A 20,154-nucleotide genomic window follows, 5' to 3' on the forward strand; every position below is an offset into this window, starting at 1 on the left:
AACTGGGATAATAACTAAATTTATCATGTAAAGTACCTTTTGAGGGCAAGTCCTCAGTGGACCTAAAGATTTCCCACTAGAACTCCTTGCTAACCTAAAATTAGATCAAATCTCCATCCTTAATCCATTAACCATTAGCATAAGACTTTGGTGTTTAAATTGAGTTTGAGGAGCCAAAGCTCATTCAATCCATAACAGATGGGCACAATTTGAATAAGCACTTGGAATTCAGGAATGTATAATCAGTGTGCAACATACTGTTTATAATCATGCTGATGAAATAGCAAGAAATTCCTACAACTCAATGTTGTAGCTAGAATTATCTACAAACTGTATTTTCCTGATAATTTGTAGAATGGTTTCAATAATAATAATAATAATAATAACAACAACAGTATGGAAATATTTTAGAATCCACAGAATCCCTTACTTCCTTCTGTATACTTTTCTCTTTGCTTCCTTAAGTTTCTCTAAAAAATTGTGCATATCAGTTATTTAAATGTGCACTGGAATGATCTTTTTAGTTTTATCCTAGAAGGCAGTGTATATTTATAAATATGAACAGCTATATGAGTATAATTCTGATAAAATGATCAAACCAAACAAAACCAGAAGCTTTGTAATAGTATTTTTTCTTTTTATTATTTTATACTATTTGCTATATTAGAAAGAAATATAACCCATATGTAATTTTCCAGTCCTAAAAGATAAATGTACAATAAACCCAACCAGGGACTGAACAAAATTATTCTGATAAACATGCTTATTTGAAGTATTTGCTATGCACTTCTCAACTTTGCAAGTTGTCTATTTTTTCACACATGGACCCTGTCTTTGCTTACTTGACTTGTTTTGACTAAAGGGATGTTGGGTAATACTAAGCATGCAAATGATTAGAATGTGTATTCCTAGCAGAGCCAGCTCTGCTGTGCTTCTCCATCACAAAGCTACAGTTGTGCATTTGCTATGGGTTCAGCCTAAGCCCTAGAGCACACTTGCATAGAGCACAGTTGCTCTGATAAGCCTGCATTGGATAGAAGATCTTACGCTTACGCTACCTTCCACAGCCTGAAGCTGAGTCATCCACCTGTCCTGCCATCAGTGAGTGAAAACTAATGAATGGTTTGGCCTGGCTATTGACTTACGGGATAAGACGGGTGTGTACTCTATCCAAATGCCTCATTTTGCCTAGACTCCACTCTCAGTTCTAACATTTTGATGATATACACTGATGGGAGGCGTAAGTGGGCTGGAAGGGAAGAAGGAAGAAGTTTTGCCTCTGTTACCCACAGGAGATGCCAGGATTGGTTCCTGGTTCCCATTTTTGGTCCATCCTAGTCCTTAAAATTGTGTTTGGGAAAATGAACCATTTTTTGTTTTGTTTTGTTATTTTAAAGAAAATAAGTGCTGTTTTAAAGCTACTGAAATTTAGAATAGTCCATTATCTAATGTATAGTCAACAGGTTAAACGAATGACAGGATAGGAATGAGCTGTCTGGTCTTTCTTGACACACATCTCCTTGGCACCTGCAGATAAGGAACCAACATAAAAATTTCAGATGTCATGACCATATTTTTCTAGAAACAGCTTTTCTTTTATATGTATGTATCTCCATGTATAATATCTAATATACTTCAGTATGCATTATTTTTTTCTTTAACATATGTCATAATCTATCTCTCATCTTACCCAACAAAGTACTTTTATCTGTGTTGTTACTCGCTTCTGGATTTTATTCCGTTCTGCTGTTCTGTCCGTCGAATAACTTCCTCATGTTGTGTCTACAATATATATATGCTACTTGGATGATTCCCAGTTTTACTGATATTAGTCATATTTGTATCAGGAGAGTGAGTATATGGGGAGTCCTCAAAATGAACATGAAAAGCATAGCTTTCCATTTCACTTTTTTCTGAGATTTTTGAATTGCCTTTTATTGAGACATGTGTATAAGCACTTCTGTCCAAAATCAGTGTGTGAAGTTTGGACCTCATAATCTATGCTTGTCAGAGCTGTCCAGTCAGAGCTATCCAGAAGAATAGTCAACAGAGGTAGGGGTGTGTGTGTGTGTGTGTGTGTGTGTGTAGGGATTTCAAATTGTTCATGAAAATGTGCCTATAATTCCATTTTTATGTCAACTTCAAGCCCTTATGGCATTCACCTTTGCCATTTTGGACACACTGTCTCCTTCTAAGCTGAAAGAAACCTTTCCGGCATGTAACCTGAATCTCCCTTTTCCACTTTTTAGTGCATCATTGGTTCTCCCTTTTGATACTTCCCAGTCCTCAGAGATGTGTTTTATTTTCTCATGAGCCCAAGCAAATTTTCATGTTTCAAACCATGTTTTTGGAAAAGCAACAATGCCTAGAAAGAATGTTTTTGAAATCTGCATTCTGTATATTTTGGATTTAGTTTAGGTCATAAATAGGAACTACAATTTCAAGATATTAAAACATATGAGAACTTTAAAAATATTCTGTTATGACTCTTAGAAATAGTACTGCATTCTTGTTATTGTTCCAGTTGAGAGTTTTGTTTTTTCTTGAAATATGGCTTAAAGCAAGAGAGAAGTTAATAAAGCTTAATATGAAAGGGGGGTTTTGCAGCCTCAGGCAGAAATAGGTCAAGATTTAGGTTTGTAATAGTGTACTAACCCCTTGAAAATATATATAAGAAAAATATGTTTATATTTGCTTGTTTTTTTTTAACCAAGTTTTTTATTCAATTTTTAATTTTAAAAACTAAAATTTTGGGAATAGGGTAGAGGGGAAGAATTCCTTTTCCTATGAAATAGTATCATGAAAAATAATAATAAAAATTGTAAGTGGCAAACATGGACAAAACTGCAATTACTACTAAAAAGAGAGCAGTTTTTTATTGGCTCTGTATTGGTGAAGGTCTGCCTGTTCAAAAGTAAGATTTTTAAATTGCATAGAATTAAATACACAACCTTTTCTAACTGTGATGAGAATTACTGCTGCCAACAGGGTGTGGAAAGAGGTGACGTGTAATTGAGAAAACAAGAAATGAAACAGAAACATGATAAAGACTAAGTAGGTGGCTAGAAGGAAGCCCTCTTCCCAGAGAAGGAGGTACACCTAGAAGGCTCACTGCCTCAATCTTTTTTTTAACTACTTGCAGTCAAATTACAGGAATTGTGCTGCAAATGTTGATAACTATGTCCCATGTGGATGTTAACCAGTCAGTCAGATGATCAGGAAGCAACAGTATGACCCAAATATAGAAATCCATACCTCACGGTCTGTCTTACAGAATACAGTTCTGCAGACTTGGACCCTCACCCACAGGCCTCGTTCTTGGTCTTGGACTTTTGCCCACACATGAACTGTCATGTGCAGTTTGACCTCAGTCTTGGCATCAGCAGTGTGTGAACTAAAGATGCCACACACCGACTGTCCTGCTCCTTTTTGTGAAGTCACACTATTATTTTTAATAAACTAACAGTGGCAAGAATGTCCTCAATTTATATTCTAGCACATCTGTAGCACATTCCCACCTTTCTTTCCAGTGGTGCCTGCTTATCTTCTGCTGAAAGAAAGTTTGCCTCTGGGTCCAGCATGACAGTTCAACAGCCTAATTCTCTTACAAGCACCAGTATCCTATATTTGACTGCTTTGTGTCTTGGCTGCTCCACTTCTGATCCAGCTCCTTGCTCGTGGCCTAGAAAAGCACTGGAAGATAGCTCAGGTTCTAGGCAGCCTGCGCCCATGTGTGAGACCCTGATGAGGCTTTTAGCTCCTAGTTTTGAATTTGCTCAGCCCTGTCCATTGTGGCCGTTTAGAGAGTGAACCAGAAAATACAAGCCTCTTTTTTCTCTGCCCTTCTCCATGAATCAGTCTTTTAAATATAGAAACCAAATTTTGCAAAAATTTGTTTCCCTCTTGGCCTGAAATAAACAAAATATATGCACAATGAACCAAAACACTTTAAAAAATGATTTACTTGTTTTTGTTGTAGAGGCAGATTTAGAGAGAAGGAGAGACAAAGATTTTTCACCTGTTGGTTCACTCCCAAATGGTTGTCACGGCTGCAACTGAGCTGACCTGGACTCAGGAGATTCTTCCAGGTCTCCAGCATAGGTGCATGGTCCCAAGACTTTGGGCGAATATCTGCTGCTCTTCCAAGCGATAAGTTATGGAGCTGGATGGGAAGCGGAGCAGCTGGGATCTACCCGTGTGGGATCCTGGTGCTTTGCAAGGGGACTAGCCAGTTGAGCCATTGTGGTAGGTCCCAAAACACTTTCCTTGATCTGATCTCTCCCTCCTTTATTGATACATGGAAGTGTGTGTGTGTGTGCGTGCGTGTGTGTGTGTGTGTGTTTGTTTAAGTACAGCCCATTCATTAATTCAAACATACATTCATTCATATGTTTTTCCTAGAAGCATTCGCCAAGCATTTTCATGGGTGATCACTGTGCTTCAGGTTATAGGAGCAGAAAGAAGAAATGGTTCCCCCTTACACAAAAACACCACCTGATTGGGAAGGAGGACAAATAAGCCATTTCAATTCAGCAAGAGGACATTACTAAGGAAATACGCAGAAAAGTATAGGTGGAGGAAACAGAAACAGAATGGTGATGAAAGGAGAATTTTCTTGTAGTTGACATTTCACAAAAGCAAGATGAAACAAAAACATGTTTCTTGAACAAATCTTTATGTTCACTATTGGAAGACATTTTCCTTTTAACATCTGAGGAAGACAAAATCCAATGACTCATGTTCAATCACCCAGATTTTTAAATTTTCAGTGAGTTTTTAACATAATTTGTACATGTTTTTCAAAGACCATGTGATATTCCCTTTTTCTCTGTCTTCAACATCCTTTCTCTTTTTAGCTTTGAAATGATGCATTTTAGAAATGACATTATAGTATATTGCTCAATACTTAATGACCAAATAAGTTGAACAAGTAAAAAGCAGAAAGAATCCAGTTTAGTGAGAATTAAGACAATGGCTCCATACAATAATTGGATGGAAATACGATTTTTCCTCTCATTTGCAATAAATTTTAAAATAAATGATAAAACTATACTTTTGTACCTTAATTGCTCATTTGACAAAAGTGTAAACCAAAGTTTTACAAAACTACGTTTTCCGCAATACTTACACACAGACATTTCCTTCCTCCTTAAATTCTAGCTTCCACATACCAGGAGGAATTGCCACAATTGTCTTTCTGGGTCCAGCGTATTTCATTCAACATTATGTCCCCCTGTTGTATTCATTTTGATGCAAATGGTAGATTTCCATTCTTTTTTCACTCATACATAGTATTCCATTGTGCATATAAATGTCATGTTTCTTGGTTGATTCCAAATTTTGCCTTTTGTGAACAGTTGTGCTGAAGGGTGCTGGCATGACAGCATGGCAAGCTAAGCTGCTGCCTCTGGTATTGGCATCCCTTGTGGGTGCCGTTTCACGTCCCAGCTGCTGTACTCAAGTTCCAGATTACAATTGTTGAGAAAGCAGTGGAAGATGTCCCAAGTCCTTGGGCTCCACACTCATATTGGTGGCCTGGAAGAAGATCCTGTTCTTGAATCTACTCAACTTGTGGCCATTTGGAGAGAGAACCTGCAGGTGGAAAATCTTTCCTTTCTGTAAATCTGATTCTCAAATAACAATAAATAGGTAAATTTAAGCAAATGTAAAAATTAGATTTTTACGAAAACGGCGATGTTTTAAAATCATGGTGATATAGGATCTCTGATAAATTGGGTTCAAGTCTTGTTTATATACATAGTAGAGCAGGATCATATATCAAATCTATTTCTAGCTTTTAGCAATTTCTACCTATAGTGTATCAGTGTTTCTCTTTCTACGCCCTCACAAAGATTTTTTCTGTTTTGTATTTCGGCCGTTCTCTCAAGTGTGAGGTGATATGTAACTGTTGTTTAATTTCCCTGATAATTAGAGCATTTCAGAATTTTAAAAATTAGTTGTTGTCTAATTTTGTTTTTGATCTTTTGACATCTATCTATTTAAGTCCTTTCCCATTTCTGAACTGTGTTGGTTGGTTGCTTTTTGTTGAGTTTTTAAGGTGTTGGTGTATTGGGGATATAAACTCTTTTTTTGGGTGGGTGATTAGTATATATTTTTCCCACTCTGCTGATTGTCTCTTCACTCTATTTCCTTTTCTGTGCAAAAGCTATTGGATTTGATATGTCCCATTTGTTTAGTTTTACTTTTATTGTCTGTGTTTAGCAGGCCGTATCCAAGAAGTCACCCTTGGGTCAGTGTCTTTGAATATGTCCTCTTTCCTTCTAGCAATTCACACTCAGTCTTAACAATCTTGATATGATATTTATACATGGTGAGAAAAAATGATCTAATTTAATTCTTCCACACATACACATCTGTATTTTTCCATCACCACTTGTTAAAGATAATATTCTTATTCCATTAATCGATCTGAGAACTTATGTCAAATGTTAGTTTCTTTTTACATGCACATGGGTTAATTTCTGGACTATCTATTCTGTTTCTCTGATCTATGTGTCATGTTTTACACCAGTGCCTTGCTGTTCTAATTACTATAGCTTAGTAGTATGCTTTGAAGTCAGGTATTACAGTGCCTCCAGCTATATATTGTTTTTTTATCCAGGATTTCATTGACTATTCTGCGTCTTCTAGGATAACATATGAATTTTAGGACTTACTATCTCTAATTGTGTTTATGTAATTCGTATTTTGATAGGGATTACATTAAATGTGTAGATAGATTTAGATAATATAGACATTTGAACTATATTTGCACTTCCAATTCATGAACAAATGGTATCTTTCTATTTTTTATGCCCTTGGTGGTTTTTCATCAGTATTTGGTAGTTATTTTAGAGATCTTCCACCTCATTGGTGAAATGTATTCCTAAATATTTTGCTTTATGCCTATTTGGAATGGGATTTCTTTCTTGATTTCTCTTTCTGTGTGTTCAACATAGAAGTACTGTTTGCTCTGGGTCTGTCTTCCAAACTGCAACTTCACTGAACCTTTTTTTAATTCTAACAGTAGTTTTTTAATTGGAGTGCTCAGGTGTTTCTGAGTACAACATCATGGCATCTGCAAACATGAGCAATTTGACTTCCTCTTTCCCAGTTTTGATGCCATTTCTTTCTTTCCCCTAATTATTCTTTTTAAAGCCTCAAGTGCTATATTGGCAAAGAGTGGTGAAAATGAACATTCTTTGCCTTGTTCCAGGTCTGAGGAGAAATTTTGGTAGCTTTACCTCATTCGATGACATTGGCTTTTGTTTTGTGATACATAAATTTTTAAATTTCAGAAATGTTTCTTCTATACCTAATTTGTCATTTCTTATCATAAACAAATATTAACCTTTATTGACTGCCTTTTCTGCATCTATTGAGATGACATATATATTGCTTCATCCTATTGATGTGATTTATGTTTATTAGTTTGTGAAAGTGAAACCACCCTTGTGTTTCGGGGATAAATCCTACTGGTTGATGCTGTGTTTTTATGTGATTTTGGTTTTGGTCTGTCAGTATCTTATTGAGACGCTTAACATTTGGGATACAGGTTTGTAGTTTTCTTTACATGGTATATCTGATTCAGGTGTCAAAGGAATACTGGTCTCAAAAAAGGATTTGGCAGAATTTCATCTATTTCAGTACTTTGGAATACTTTGGAGTGTTTTGGAGGTACTTCCTCTTTGAATACTTTGCAGAATACAGATGTAAAGCCATCAGGTCCTAGACTTTTTTTTTGAGTGAAGACTCTGATTACTACTTCAAAATCATTGCTACTTATGAATCTATTTAGGCTGTCCATATGTAATTGACATAATCTTGCTTGCTTTTGTGAATCCAGGAATTTATCCAACTTTTGAGGATTTCCAGCTTATTAGAAAATAATTCTAAGTAGTGGTTTTTATATGATACATTACATGGTTTTTAATAATTTTGCATTTGCTGAGACTTGCTGTCTGGCATGAAATGTGATCTATCCTAGAAATGTTTCATTTGCTAATGAGAAAAATATACTTTGTACTGGAGTGTAGTTCTCCCTTTTGTTCAAATAGTATTTTGCATGGATCTGAATGGTCTTGGGTTTGGTACATACATATTTTTGATTGATATGTTCTGCTGAATCAAAACTTTTTATCAAAACATAAATATCCAGGCAGTGGCCTGGCAGCTAAAGTCCTCACCTTGAAAGCCCCGGGATCCCATATGGGCGCCGGTTCTAATCCCAGCAGCTCCACTTCCCATCCAGTTCCCTGCTTGTGGCCTGGGAAAGCAGTCAAGGATGGCCCAAGCCCAAAGCCTTGGAACCCTGCACCTGCATGGGAGATCTGGAAGAAATTCCTGGCTCCTGGCTTTGGATTGGCGCAGCACCATCACTTGGGGAGTGAATCAACAGACGGAAGATCTTTCTCTGTCTCTCATCCTCTCTGTATATCTGACTTTGCAATAAAAATGAAATAAATCTTTAAAATATATATCCTTTCTTAAAGGATTGTGTTGACAAATATGAATTAATCTGCCAGTTTGTTGAATGGATATTGATTCTGCCTGCTCTGTTGGTGAATTTTTGGTAACCTGATTCAGGATTATATCTAACACAAGACGTCCTTCAGAATTCTGTGTAAGACTGGTCTGGTGATGGTGAATTCTCTTTTTGCTTATCTGGAGGATATTTCTCTTTCACTTTTAAAATAATGCTTGGTACAAAATTCTTGGTTTAGAATTCTTTTAACACCTGTAATATATCATCCATATCTCTTTTGGCCTATACGTTTCTGCTAAAAAGCCTAATGTTAGTCTCATTGGTTACCCTTTACATGTAACTTGACACTTTTCTGATACTGTCTTTAGAATGCTGTCTTTGAATGTTAACAATTTGATTCTAGTAAGGTTGGAGAAGACCATTTCCCTGCTTGTTTTATCTGCTTAGGGTTCCTTGAGCTTCTTTTATCTGGATGTGCATGTCTTATTATTACCAATGAAATTATCAAGTGTTTCACACAGCAGGTCCCTAAAACTGCTTTTGTTTTCTTATTCAGTAATGCCTATAATCCAAATTTGTGGTTGTTTAATGATACCTGACCATTTGCATAGGCTTTCTTTTTTTAATCCTTTCTTCTTCTTTTTTTTGCCAGATTACATTATTTTAGAATCTCATCAAGGTCAGAAAGTCTTTTGCCTACAAGATCTATTCTGCTATTAATGCTTTAAATTTTCATTTTTACTTCCCTGATTGAAGATTTCATCTCATGCTCCTGTTTTTTTCTTCTTAATGACTTCTATCTCCTCAGTAATTTTTCATTCTTGCCACTCATTGATTTTCCCATTTCCTCAATCTGTTCATCTGTTTTGTCTTGCATCTATTGAATTTCTTTGCAGTGATTATATTGAATTCCATATCTTGTTTCATAGAATTTCTTTCAGCTTGGGATCTCATCCAGGAGGATTATTGTATTCTTTTTTAGGCATCATGATACCTTCTTCATGTCTTCTGTGTTCTTACATTGGAATCTGCCCTGTGGCATATTCATCTCTTTTTGATGGAGTAGGTTTATTTTGGAAGAGATTATGGTTTAAATGTGTTGCAGGATATTACTTTCCTTGTTGCTTTGGCTTTGGTTTTAGCTGAGCCCAGGAATGTAACCTTTCATTCTTCTCTCTTCATCAAGGTCATCTGTGTCTATAAGTGACGCAGTAGTCTAGCCTGTTGTTGTTCATAGATAGAAGCATGGCTTCTCAGCGTGAGGATTTCCATGGGTGTGCCGATGTCCCTGATGAATGTGATAACCAGATCCCTGTTCTTGATGCTGAGACTGGTAAAATTAGCCATCCCCTTGTCCTGCTGGCATGCCTGAATAGTGTTGATGCATGTGACCCCAGTTGCTGTGGCTCTAGCAATGTGTAATGTGGATGGACACTTCCTGATTCCTGCTAGCAGAGGTCGGCTGATGCTGCTGCTTTTGATAGCAGCATCCCTACTCCTGAGACTAGGAGATGTGATCTGGACCATGTCCTAGTCTTAACAGGGTTACTACAAGGTATGGACAAGATTTTACTCAGTAGTGTAAGGGTCTGGAGAGGTGAAATGTAGGTGGGTTCTTCACTGTTTCTGCCTGGTAGATTTTAGTGGCATTAAAAATTTAGATTAGCAAATCCCCCTGGCTCATAGCTTTTGGGCTCCCAAATCTCCCTCAGTTTCAGGATGCGAAGGATGTATCCTTCTTCCTACTTATAATCCTCCCTCCAACTGCAATACTGCTAGAAGTACTACAAAGGTATGCTTGGCTTTTCACTGTTTATTTATGGTGCTGTGTAGTTCGGAAATGGGGGAGGGGAGGAGAGTATACCGGCTTCCCTGAACCATGGCTTGCAGAGCTAACACCCCAGTCAACGACCCCAGGTAGAGTAAAAATCAGTGGCTGACTATGGACTTTCCTCTCAGCTAAAACTGGGAAAGGCAGGATGAACAACCTTGAGGTGTTCTGGTGGTGGCTCATGACTTGCAGCTGGCTGTGCCATATGGCTTGCTGCAGTGGTATCTGTGACTTCTCTGTGTCCTGTTATTTTACACTGTATTATGTTTGAAATTGCTTTAGTCTATATCAATATCATCATTATGAGATCAAATTATTTACCGAGTCTAATACATAACCCTGAACCAAAGGTACAGCAACCAAATCTGTAATTTAGAGACTTAATCTGGAAGAATCTAGAAGAACATCTAGAATCTGCCTAGTAGCAATCCCTCTCATCAGTAAGTGTGTAGACCCAAATAAAAGATAATTTTTGCATTTTATACATGTCCCTAACAGTAAGATTAAAAAACAGAAATACCCACACAAACTAAAGGATATAGTTATTCTCTAAAATAAATTATGAATAACATTTTTAAGTGAGTTTTCTTTTTATGTTCTTTCAAATAGTGGCAAAAAGTTGGCTACATCAAGTGGTGACTCTACGATTAAATTATGGGACCTCTATAAAGGCGATTGCATTTTGAGCTTTGAAGGACATAACCATGCAGTGTGGTCCTGCGCATGGCACTCTTGTGGTGATTTTGTGGCTTCATCCTCGATGGATACAACCAGCAAAATCTGGGATGTTAACAGGTGAGACGTACTTAAAACATTATTGACTTTCTTTGTGGAGGTACACCTGCCTGTAACATGAATATAGTTATATATGGGAAAAGTGTCTTCATTAATGCTGTCACTGGAAAACATAAAAAGAAATTGTTAAGATTGTAGCATGCTGCTTAAATCTCTTCTGACACCTGTTTTACCTTCAGTAGTTTTTGATGATTAGTAATTCCTTCCTAAATTAGGTATCAAGGCCAAACCTGTGTAATAAGGTTAGACTCCCTTCATTCTGAAGTGGTTTGTTTTAAGCAGATAAAAGAAAATACTTTTTAAAACATAAGATTTTCAAGTTCTGCCTTACTGAGGTTTCCTATCTCTCCAAACTACGAAACTTGATGTAAAACCTCTGAAAATGATGGAAATATGGTCAGTCATAAGCTTCAAATCAATATATTGCATTGACTTCCTTAATTATGATGTTTCTTGGCAATAGTATCAGTTTACTGCATGCAAAGTCCTATAAAATATCATGTGTCTGTAGACGTTTTATGAATTAAACTTAATTTATGCCAGACAAATCCATTATTTTTATAGTGCCAGAATTGTAGCTATTTAGGTACTTTTGTGTGATTATTACATTTCTGGTAGGTGTTCAAATGTAATATGAATTGATAAAATTGAAATATCATGAAACACTTTAATCATTGCAGCTAAGGTATTGTAATCAGTTGTGATCCAATAAAAGCTACCTAGATTTTAAAAAAGCAATGCTGACTGGCAAATTAAGGAAAATGTTATCACACCATCGTAATTTATTTTGTATAAAGCTTTAGACTCATCATTAGATATGGCATACTGATTTAGTGACTGTAGAGGCAAGTATCTTGAACACAATCACGAGAAGTATCTTATGAAATTATGACTGTAAATAATGTATTTCTGATTTATTGCTATCTAACTGGTAATGATATAAGATTTATTTTAGCTCTTAGCTTGGTAACTTGTGTTTATCTGATATAATTTTGCATAATTCTTAATTTGATTATGCCTACATATTTTATATTTATTATAATAGATAACTGGAATTTAAATAGTTTCTGATCTTAATTTTTAGAGTCCTTGGTTTAGATGTGGAACCTAATAGAAGCTTGTGATCCATTCAAAGCTATCAGATCTCTTAGGTATTCTGTTTTTAAGCCAAACTATTGTTAAAATCTGATCGCCATTAGACTCAGCACCACTTCGTATGATTTCAGATTCTTTAACTTGACAACTCTTTCACAGCCCTGAGGAAATTCAAACACTGTCTTGCCACTGACACCCTGTGAATATTGACATATCCTTAAAATTACTCCTGTTGAATGCCAAAATCTTTGTATTTCACATTTGCAGTCAATGTTAACAGCCTAAGTTCACCATCAGGGACTTTTTTTTGAAGGTGAGATAATGGACTAATATTAAAAAGTGAGAAATATTTTGATAGTGGCCATTGACATATCTGTCAGAATCATAATCATAACATTGGGCTACAATTTGTAACTTCGCATGGATCAATACTGTGTAGATATGTCCGAAATTGGTGTGTTGCTTTAAATTTAAATAGGCTGCTAAAACTGGATACTGACTTCAAAGGAGACATTATTCGCCCTGGTAAGCTAGATGGCAAAGGAAATTGCTCTGTTCTGGCTTATACACTCTTGTTTTGATGTCACTTTTTCTTAGTGAAAAATAATTGATATTGGTTGATGCTATTGTTACACAGCAAGGAAGAAGTCAGAATATATGTTCCTTTTATACCATCCACACAATTATTTGAGCCCTACCTCAACCTTCAGAATTCTTTGGTTGATGTCATATACTGAGCCGTTGCAACTGTTTCCTGAATTAGGCATTATTCAGCAAGTTTATCTGTTTAACTCCTCACCAGAAATTTGTATCACTCTTAAGCACAATCTCTGTAAAGTTCCAGATAAGGTGCACATTTTTTTTTTTTTATATAATCCATTTTATTGTATTGTTGTTGACAATCTTTACATAGTTAACTATAGTTGAAGGAAAATCAAGAAAGAGAAGGAAAAAAAAAAAAGGTTCAGGGGGATAGGGAGGTGGGCAATGCTATTATGTCCATATTGTTTCCATCATGTATCTGAGGTAAAAGGGGATATTGAGGGAGAAGCCCCACCCGGTTTCCCGCCCACCCCAAATCCCATATGTGGGGCATGCTCTGAGATATGTGCTCAAGTGGAGTTAATAGTTCTCCAGTTATGAGTCACTGCCAGTTTCGCTCGATGAGGTGGTCCACTGATTGATATGGTCCATCATGAAGTCTCCATTTGTCCCATATTTCGCTGCCAACATGTAGCTGAGATGAATGATTGTCCTATTCTGTCTTCTGTCTTTTCTTGGTTAGAATTCTGAGTCCAGCAGTTCAAGTGGGGAGATCTCCAAAGATACTTTGAGGTATTCCCAGACCAGATTCTTGTATGTTCTAGCAAGCACAGGGCCCGGCACAGTCCATCACCCCAATCAGCTGGTGGTTGCAATTGCTGTGTTGGTTCTGTTTTCAGTCCCGAGTTGCACTGGAACCAATGGGTGTTGCAGTCCAGTCTGGTTCGGCCCTTACATCAACCAGTGGGAGCTGCAGCCTAGTCGGGGCGACCCACAATAACCCCCACCAAGCCTGCCCCCTACCCTGGTTTGCCAATTTGTGTAGCAGAAGACCAGTCTGTCCCCCATCCCATTTGGCTCTGGTACTTGTCAATGGGTATTAAAGCTTAGTTCTATCTAATCGACTCAACCATCCAGCCCTCACAGATGTTGTTGAGTGCCTCTGTCTAGCCATCCCAGCCCCCGTCCTAGTTTTCATGCCCTCCCACGGGACTAGTGACCCAAGAAGGGGGAACCCACTTTTTCCCTCCCAGGTCTCTCTGTCCCGGTTTATGCACTCTTTAGGTGGTCCTGTGATTTGACTCGACAGAATTAGTCCCCAGTGCCAGCTTCTGCCAGCTGATGCTGTGGCCCTGATCTTGTCCACATGCAGCGCACAGGTGTTGTAGCCTTGCTTAGTCGTGTCTGTCTCTATCCCAGCCAACACTCTCCAGTGGGAGTGGTTGTCCAGCGAGGGGACCAGCCCCTTAACCCCCCCGCCAGCTCTGCCCCTCCCTTCCTGGATCTCACGTGTGCTGGATGGGTGCTGCATTCATATCCAGTACAGGCAACCACGCCCTGGCGTTCCAGAATGTGTACTGGTTTTGTCGCAACCAAACCCGGCCCATTCCACACTCTGTTCTGGTGATCGGATTTGCCAGAGGATGACATGAACTGATTCAGCCTGGCCTGCTCCTGACCCATGCCGAATGCATGCCAGTGGGAAACTTTCCATGGCCTATTCTGGGCTGTTTCCAATCATGCTTCTCGCGCTTACCTGCAGGGACTGTGTCCTGCCAGAGGAGTTGCCCAGGCTCCTCCATCAGAACCCCTCCCAATGCCAGATTTTGCGCTTGCCAGGGGGTTCTTGAGCCAACCCTACTCAGTTCACCTCCTGTCCTAGCAGGAACAGTGGCTTTTCCTGGCTGGCTTTCACCCCATTCTGACTCTTGTTGTTGGATGTTTCAGCCCAGCCATGGCTCGTCCATACCCACATACAGCTCACACATGGCTCAGAAGGGGATTGAGACCCAGCCTAGTCAGTCCGACATCCACCCTGTTTCTCCATAACACCAGATGGTGCTGGGATCTGAACCGGTCTGGTGCATCCAATCCCAGCCCACACTAGTGCCTCGGGTGACTGCAACTGTTTCCTAGATAGAACGCAGCCCCCATTCCAGCACATACACCCCTTGGTGGGAACCTCATCCCAGCTGTGGCATCCCAGATTGGGGCCGTTCCTAGCTGTAAATCACGCACCTGCACGTGGTTGCTCCGAGGACCATTAGGTGCCAGCCTGCTACACAAGCCGGAGCTTATCTTTTACTTGATAGGTGTTCAAAGCTCAGCATTATTAAGGGATTGGAAGTTCTTCAAAGGAAGAGTTACTGGCATTGGGAATCTTTAGGATTGACTCAGATCCCAGAAACAGTGGGGTCACTCTAGAGCTATCTCAGCAGCGATTCAGATGTCCAATACCCCAGAGCTCCCCGGCCAGCAGGCCAGCAGGCACAGCCTGGCGCCAAATGGCTCACTGGCCGCCCTGGCCCAGCCCGCCATGAGCCATGGGCACATGGCGGACTGGGTTCGGGATCCGAGCTAGACGTCCTCTCCCGCAGCCCTCGGCTCGCCTCTGGCAGCCGGAGGTTAAATCCTGTAGGCCCGAGGTTGCGCCCCTCCCCAATCCCGTTCACCCACCACCCAATGAGGGTGTTGGGTGGGTCCCGGACATGCCCAGTCACGGAGGCCTCCCCCCTCGGCGTACTCACACCAGAAGGAAGCAGGCCGCACCCAGGCATGTCCGGGCCCAGCCCGCCATGAGCCATGGGCACATGGCGGACTGGGTTCGGGATCCGAGCTAGACGTCCTCTCCCGCAGCCCTCGGCTCGCCTCTGCGAGGTGCACATTTTTTTTTAAGAATTTTTTTCTGAAAAGCAGAGTGACAGAGAGACCACTGAGAGAAAACTTACCTGCTGGTTCATTCCACAAATATCGACAATGGCCAGGAATAGGGCATCCTGAAGTCAGGAATCTAGAATTTTTCTACTTCTCTAATTTGGGTGGCAGGTGTTCAAATACTTGAGCCATATTCTGCTTTCAAACGCTGTTAAAGGGATGTCAAACTCAAGCAGAGCGCCTAGGACTCACACCAGCTCTCCAGTATTGGATGCTACCATTTTAGACAGGGGTTTGATTTGTGCCTCAGTGTCAGCCCCAAGGTTCTGTTCATATTTTATAATTGTTAATTAGAAGCTTTGAACAGTATCTAGGGCATTCTTTGGATGACTGTATACAAGGTTGTATGACGTAATAGCAGCAGTGTTTGGGGTCAGGGTTGTGGCAGAGAGGGTTAAGTTGCTGCTCCTGATGTTCTGTGGGTGCTGCTTGAACTCACATCTGCTCCAGCTCACTGCTAAAGTGCCTGGGAAAGTAGTAGGTAGTAGTAGTAGGTAGTAGTAGTAGGCCAAGTCTTTGAACCCTGCTTCTCAGGGGAGAATTGGATGGAATTCCAGGTTCCTACATTTCAGGTGGTCATGCCTTGGTTGCTGTGGCCATTTAGGGAGTGAATCAATGAAGGCAAGATCACATTGTGTGTGTGTGTGTGTGTGTGTGTGTGTGTGTATCTTTGTAGCTATCAAATATTTTTTAATAAAAATTCAATGATCTTGTAAATGGCCATAGTGTAGAACTTTTATGTGTTTCTGCAGGTCATAATTATTTGCCTTAGTTTTCAATTTTCATATGTCCTTTAAAATTCAGTTTTAAACAACTGTGTGCAATGTGCCCTCCCCCACAGTTTTACCTCAAGTAGAGAATGCATGACACATGCTAGTTTACTCGCATAAATTAATATGATAGATCAGCAAATGCTGCTGAAAAATATTCTCAGTGTTTTCCTTACTCTGTCTACATTTGAACTATACAGTAATTGTGCTGTGTTAAACTACACAAATCTACAAAAGGTTTAACACGGTGTAAGGAAAAAACAAATTATCTGTCTTCTATAAAAATAGTTTGTATTTCCTTGGAGGCATTTATGCTTAACAATCAGTGAGTTTCATGAAATGACTTAATGGTATTGGGCTATGTTATCGACATAAGAAAATTTTCAGATTCAGTCATTGCCCTCAGAGAGATAGTAAGTAATGTTGAAGTAATTGGTGAATCTGTTATGTATCTACTGCTTATAAAGGTCCCATCAAGAATTCTGGTAGACTTCTAGTTGCTTTTCTTCCACGATGTTGGGGTATTTGGCTAAGCAGTTATATCTCTCGGTCACTTTGATTTTTGAATGGCATACCATGTACGTTCTTAGCTTGTGGCTTGAATGAAAGAGTTTAGAGATAGTAAAAACAAAATAAAGATCAAGTAAAATTAAAAAATAAAAATATTACTGTGCTTAACTGCCTAAGCTGCTTTTATTTTTAAAGATCTAGTTATTTTTATTGGAAAGGCAGGTCAAGCTTATAGAGAGAAGGGAAGCGAGAGAAAGATCTTCCATATGCTCCCCAGATGACTACAATGGCATTTGCAAGGTGAGGATTTAGCCTTTGAGCCATCACGCCAGGCACTGCCCAAGCTGCTTTAATGGTACTCATTACACAGGCCAGAGCTGAATGATCTCTTTCAAGGATTATAGAAAAACAAAGGGTTTGTAAAATCCAATGGATTATGTACTCAAAATGGTAGGGGGTTAACCTGTTGTCCTCATATCTAAGTTATTTCAGAGGCCTTTGTGATTACGAACAGAGAGAATAAAACAGACTTGGGAGTCATAATTACTTTTGTTTTTGATTTCTACTGTTCACTATTGTCTGGCAGTAAATATATCCGAAACCTACAGTTTCTGAGAGAATTGTATTGACAAGAGTGTATCCTTAATAAATCGTAAATTGTGAAAACAAACCTCTGTGGCCAAGAACATGGTTTCCACTGTTGCCTAGTTCTCATGGAAAGTTTATGTTACTGTTCTGTCTTCAAAAATGATTATATAGGATAGTTGCCAAGGGCAAATCTTCAGGGAAGAGCCAGAAGTCACTAGGAAGATGCGCAGGGGAGTGCCTCTTGGGCGGCAGTCTGTTCCCATCCAGGAACTTTTCTCAGTGCCATGGCAAAATCTTCAGGATCCCTGCCCAGAAGTGCAGCACGTCAGTGAGGCTTATGTGTTTCCTGGTTTTCTATCGTTTCTGTTGCAGTTCTAACACAGCATTGCATCACTATCATGCATTCTATTCTTGGTTGTGGTAAAGACATGGACTGGCAAAAATGTATAAGGCCACCTCGGGACTCGGCGGAGAAGGTCATGCCTCATCCATAGATCATCGACTGTGGACTGTGCGCAGTCATAGGATGGGAATTTGGTTCATCTCTTCTCTGAGTCCTGGGAAAGAGATCAGTGAATATTCTGTATGTGAAGGGAGAAGCAACACAGCATTTTCACGGGCAAAAGGCCCAGCTATGGCCTGGATTGTTAGTTGTTTGTTGGGTTTCATTTTCTGTTTTGATATTGGTTGGACATAGGCTTATATTGTTGGTATTTTTTGTTTTCTTGTTGGCTACATGTGACTATATGACTGAATTCTGTGCAGTAGAACAGTAGGCATAGTCATAGGCACCGTGTCCATGTTCCTTTCCCCTTCTGCTTGGATGGGAGCAGTAACAGTGGTTACAAGTACTGGAAAAGCGGTCAATTGAAAATGTCAGAGCAGTGAGATAAAGACAATACAGTTTCTCATCTTGAGTTTGCCAGGATCGCTCTGTAGACTCCTGAGTAATGCTCTACCTTCTGGAGAAACCATATTTCCTGTTTGTTTTTTCAAACTACTTTAAGGCTTGCCCTGTCCGTTGTAGGCATCTGTGAATATTTTTTCAGATGATCCATTTTTCCTTCATAACACGTTGTTAGGGAAACTAAGGCAGTCCCTGAAGCCTTCTTAAAATTATATGGGTGGAGTGACAATGGAAATTAAGTATGCATGTGAAATGTTATTTCTATTTGCTATGCTTTTTTTTCCCTTGCTCTTTCATACTTCGCTTCCTTACTGTCTCCTGCAAAATTCTTTGAACCTATGAAGGTTTTGTTGCCAGTAGTAATGCCAGTCAAGTAACTGGCTTCGGTGGAAGTTAATAGCTGTAAAAGTAATTGAAAATTGAAAGAAAATATGCAAGTATGATTGTGTGTGTTTGTGTATGGACTTTGGCATGTTGATTCCAAAATGGAAATTTCGTTTAAACACTTAAAACCACTAAGCGTTTTGACTGTTCAGTGGCTTTGACTGAATTTACTAGTGGGGTTCAGTTTTTCAGTTTGTCATTAAGCAACACAAAGAATGCTTTCTATGTAGCTGTGCTCACAGGTTTACTTATTTATTTATAAATCGAGGAAGTATCCATTGAATACTTAACAGCAGTGAGCAAAACAGAGCTTCTGTCCTCATGTAGGTGACATTTTGGGGAGGAAGAAAATGAGTCACACAAAATGTATTTACAGTAAATAATGATGTATACAAATTTAACAATGGTAAATATTGTCAAGAAAAATAAAGCATAGAACATGGAAAGGAAGTCTATACTGAAAAAAAAAATTAAGTAGGAAGGCCGGCCAGAGCAACTGTCACTATTACAGTGACACATAGACAGCCTGAAGCGGCAAGGCAGGGTATCTGGGAGGAAAACATTGCTGGTCCTTCTGAGTAGGAAGCTTTTCAATGGTGGCAGCAAAATCTGAGTGACTGATGAGTAAGAAAGAGGTCCCTGTGAGCGGGGAAAGTAAGCAGAAGAGTGAGTGGTAAAGCTAAGACATTTAGTGACTGCCCGTGTAACACAGGGTCTAGGAACTCAGTAACTTTCCCCTTTATTTAAGATGAAGTGGAAAACCACTGCAGAGTTTTAAGGAGAGGTGTCAGTCTGTTTTATGGTTTGATAGAATGGTTTTTTCTACTATGTTGCGATTAGACAGCAGCAGTTGTGGGGGTGAGTGATAAAAGGTCAAGGAAGGGCAGGAGGAGCAGATGTAAACTGCTTACAGTATTCCAGGGGAAATAGGGAAAAAGACGTAGCTGGGATGGGAACATTGATGGTGATGTAGAGTGTTCTATGGACCAGTTTGGAAGAGAAGGATTGCAGCAGCTGCTCAGGTAGCGGGAGTCATGTAATAAAAACAAGAGAGGTGACCTCTGACCTTTCTAACACCTAAGTGACAGCAGTGTCATTCTCCTGGACTGGAACATGACTTTGCAAGTTAGAACTTCCAAACCAAATGCATCAAAAACAATTCCAGAAATTGTTTTTGTAGAGTTAAGCATTAAGAAAAGCCTTTTCACTGTTCATCAGTCTTATGCATCAAAGATAATTGAATGTTCTCATCTACCTACCACTATCATCTTACTAATTTAAAAATTCACTAGCCGTTCATAAATCTGTGTAA

General features: G+C 39.2%; 1 protein-coding gene across 3 annotated transcripts in view; it reads left to right on the forward strand.

Moving 5' to 3' along the window:
- The window catches only part of SPAG16 (sperm associated antigen 16), an 886,848-nt gene that overhangs the window by 448,629 nt on the left and 418,065 nt on the right, over window positions 1–20,154 (forward strand). For all 3 annotated transcript variants that reach the window (XM_058664972.1, XM_058664970.1, XM_058664971.1), the window contains exon 12: window positions 10,926–11,111. In XM_058664972.1, the coding sequence (XP_058520955.1) occupies window positions 10,926–11,111 (186 nt within the window). The remainder of the gene's footprint in view (window positions 1–10,925; window positions 11,112–20,154) is intronic.

The sequence above is a fragment of the Ochotona princeps genome, chromosome 5 (genome assembly GCF_030435755.1).
Source record: "Ochotona princeps isolate mOchPri1 chromosome 5, mOchPri1.hap1, whole genome shotgun sequence".
In the NCBI taxonomy this organism is placed as follows: Eukaryota; Metazoa; Chordata; class Mammalia; order Lagomorpha; family Ochotonidae; genus Ochotona; species Ochotona princeps.